The 1,230-nt window shown below is 76.9% G+C and overlaps 1 protein-coding gene across 1 annotated transcript in view; it reads right to left on the minus strand.

The window, feature by feature from the left end:
* RENBP (renin binding protein) overlaps nucleotides 1–1,230 on the minus strand; it is a gene marked incomplete at its 3' end in the record, with an annotated part of 10,693 nt that extends 9,463 nt beyond the window's left edge. Inside the window, exons 1-5 of the mRNA XM_026059165.1 lie at nucleotides 1,050–1,230; nucleotides 767–842; nucleotides 554–629; nucleotides 271–443; nucleotides 10–237 (exon numbers count right to left, since the gene is read on the minus strand). Coding sequence (XP_025914950.1) covers nucleotides 10–237; nucleotides 271–443; nucleotides 554–629; nucleotides 767–842; nucleotides 1,050–1,144 — 648 coding nt within the window. The remainder of the gene's footprint in view (nucleotides 1–9; nucleotides 238–270; nucleotides 444–553; nucleotides 630–766; nucleotides 843–1,049) is intronic.

Genomic DNA, 1,230 nt, shown 5'->3' on the forward strand with positions numbered 1-1,230 from the left:
CGGGGGTACCTGGAGGTGGGCGAGGAGCCGCCGGGCGCCCCAGGCCGCCAGCTCATCCAGGCCCTCGTCGTCGTCGCCGCCGTCGCCGTCACGGAGCTGCTCGGCCAGGCCCAGCACCATCATGGGCACCGCCAGCGCCTCGTGGGGGGGGGCCCCCGCCAGCTGGGGCCGCCCCAGCTCCTGGGGGGCCTCGCGGGCCCAGCGGGCCACCGCCGCCATCCACTCCCGCGCCGCCGCCTGCCGGAGGGGGGGCCCAGGCGTCCGGCTCACCCGGTAGCGGGGCTCGCCGGCGGCCCGGCCCAGCTCGTCGAGGCCCAGGGCGCAGAAGACCTCGCTGAAGACGGTGCGTTGCACCCGCGCCGGGCGCCCGTCGCGGCTGAGGGCGAAGGCGGCGCGGGGAGAGCCGGGCTCCAGCCGGGCGCAGCGCAGCAGGAACTCCCCTCCTGCAGGAGGGGGGGCCCAGGCGTCCGAGTGACTCCCGGGCGGCCGGGCACACCCCTTCCGGGGGACCCAGGCGTCCGGGAACGCTCCCCCGCGATCCGGGCGCTCTCACCTGCCCGTGCCGCCTCCAGGATTTCGGGGCGCCGAAAACGGGGCACTTTCCGGTAAAGCCGGGAGTAGACCCACACCTGGAGAGGGGGGGGAGGGACAGTGGAGGAGCCCAGGCGTCCGGGTGCCCCGGTCCCTCCCGTCCCCGCCCCAGGGGGGGATCCCGGTGTCCGGGTTCGCCCCCCCCCCTCCGAGGGACCCCGGCGTCCGGGCTCACCTGCCGGCCCTGCAGCCACACGTACTTGGTCTCGTCGTAGACGGAGCCGTCGCGGCTCAGGCACGAGAAGAAGCCGCTGCCGGGGTGGGACGAGGGTCACCCGGACGCCTGGGCCCCTGCCCGGCTTGAGGGGGGGTTAAGGGGGGGGATGGGGGGTGTGGGGCCTGGACGCCTGGGTCTGTGGGGCAGGTGTGGGGCCCAGACGCCTGGGTCCGTGGGGCGGGTGTGGGGCCCGGATGCCTGGGTCCGTGGGGGGGTGTGGGGCCCGGACGCCTGGGTTCACCCGTGCTGGGGGTCGTGCGAGTGTCGCTCCCAGAAGGCGATGGCCGCGTCCAGCTCCGCTGCCACCCGCTCGCGCCAGGCGCTCAGCGACGCCATCGGCCTCGGAGGTGGGGGGGATCCGCTGTGGGGCGCCCCACGGAGCCCTCAGCCCCACTGAGTGGGCCCTCAGGTCCCCCCGACCC

Source organism: Apteryx rowi, unplaced genomic scaffold (assembly GCF_003343035.1).
Source record: "Apteryx rowi isolate R43461 unplaced genomic scaffold, aptRow1 scaffold_1522, whole genome shotgun sequence".
Lineage (NCBI taxonomy): Eukaryota > Metazoa > Chordata > Aves > Apterygiformes > Apterygidae > Apteryx > Apteryx rowi.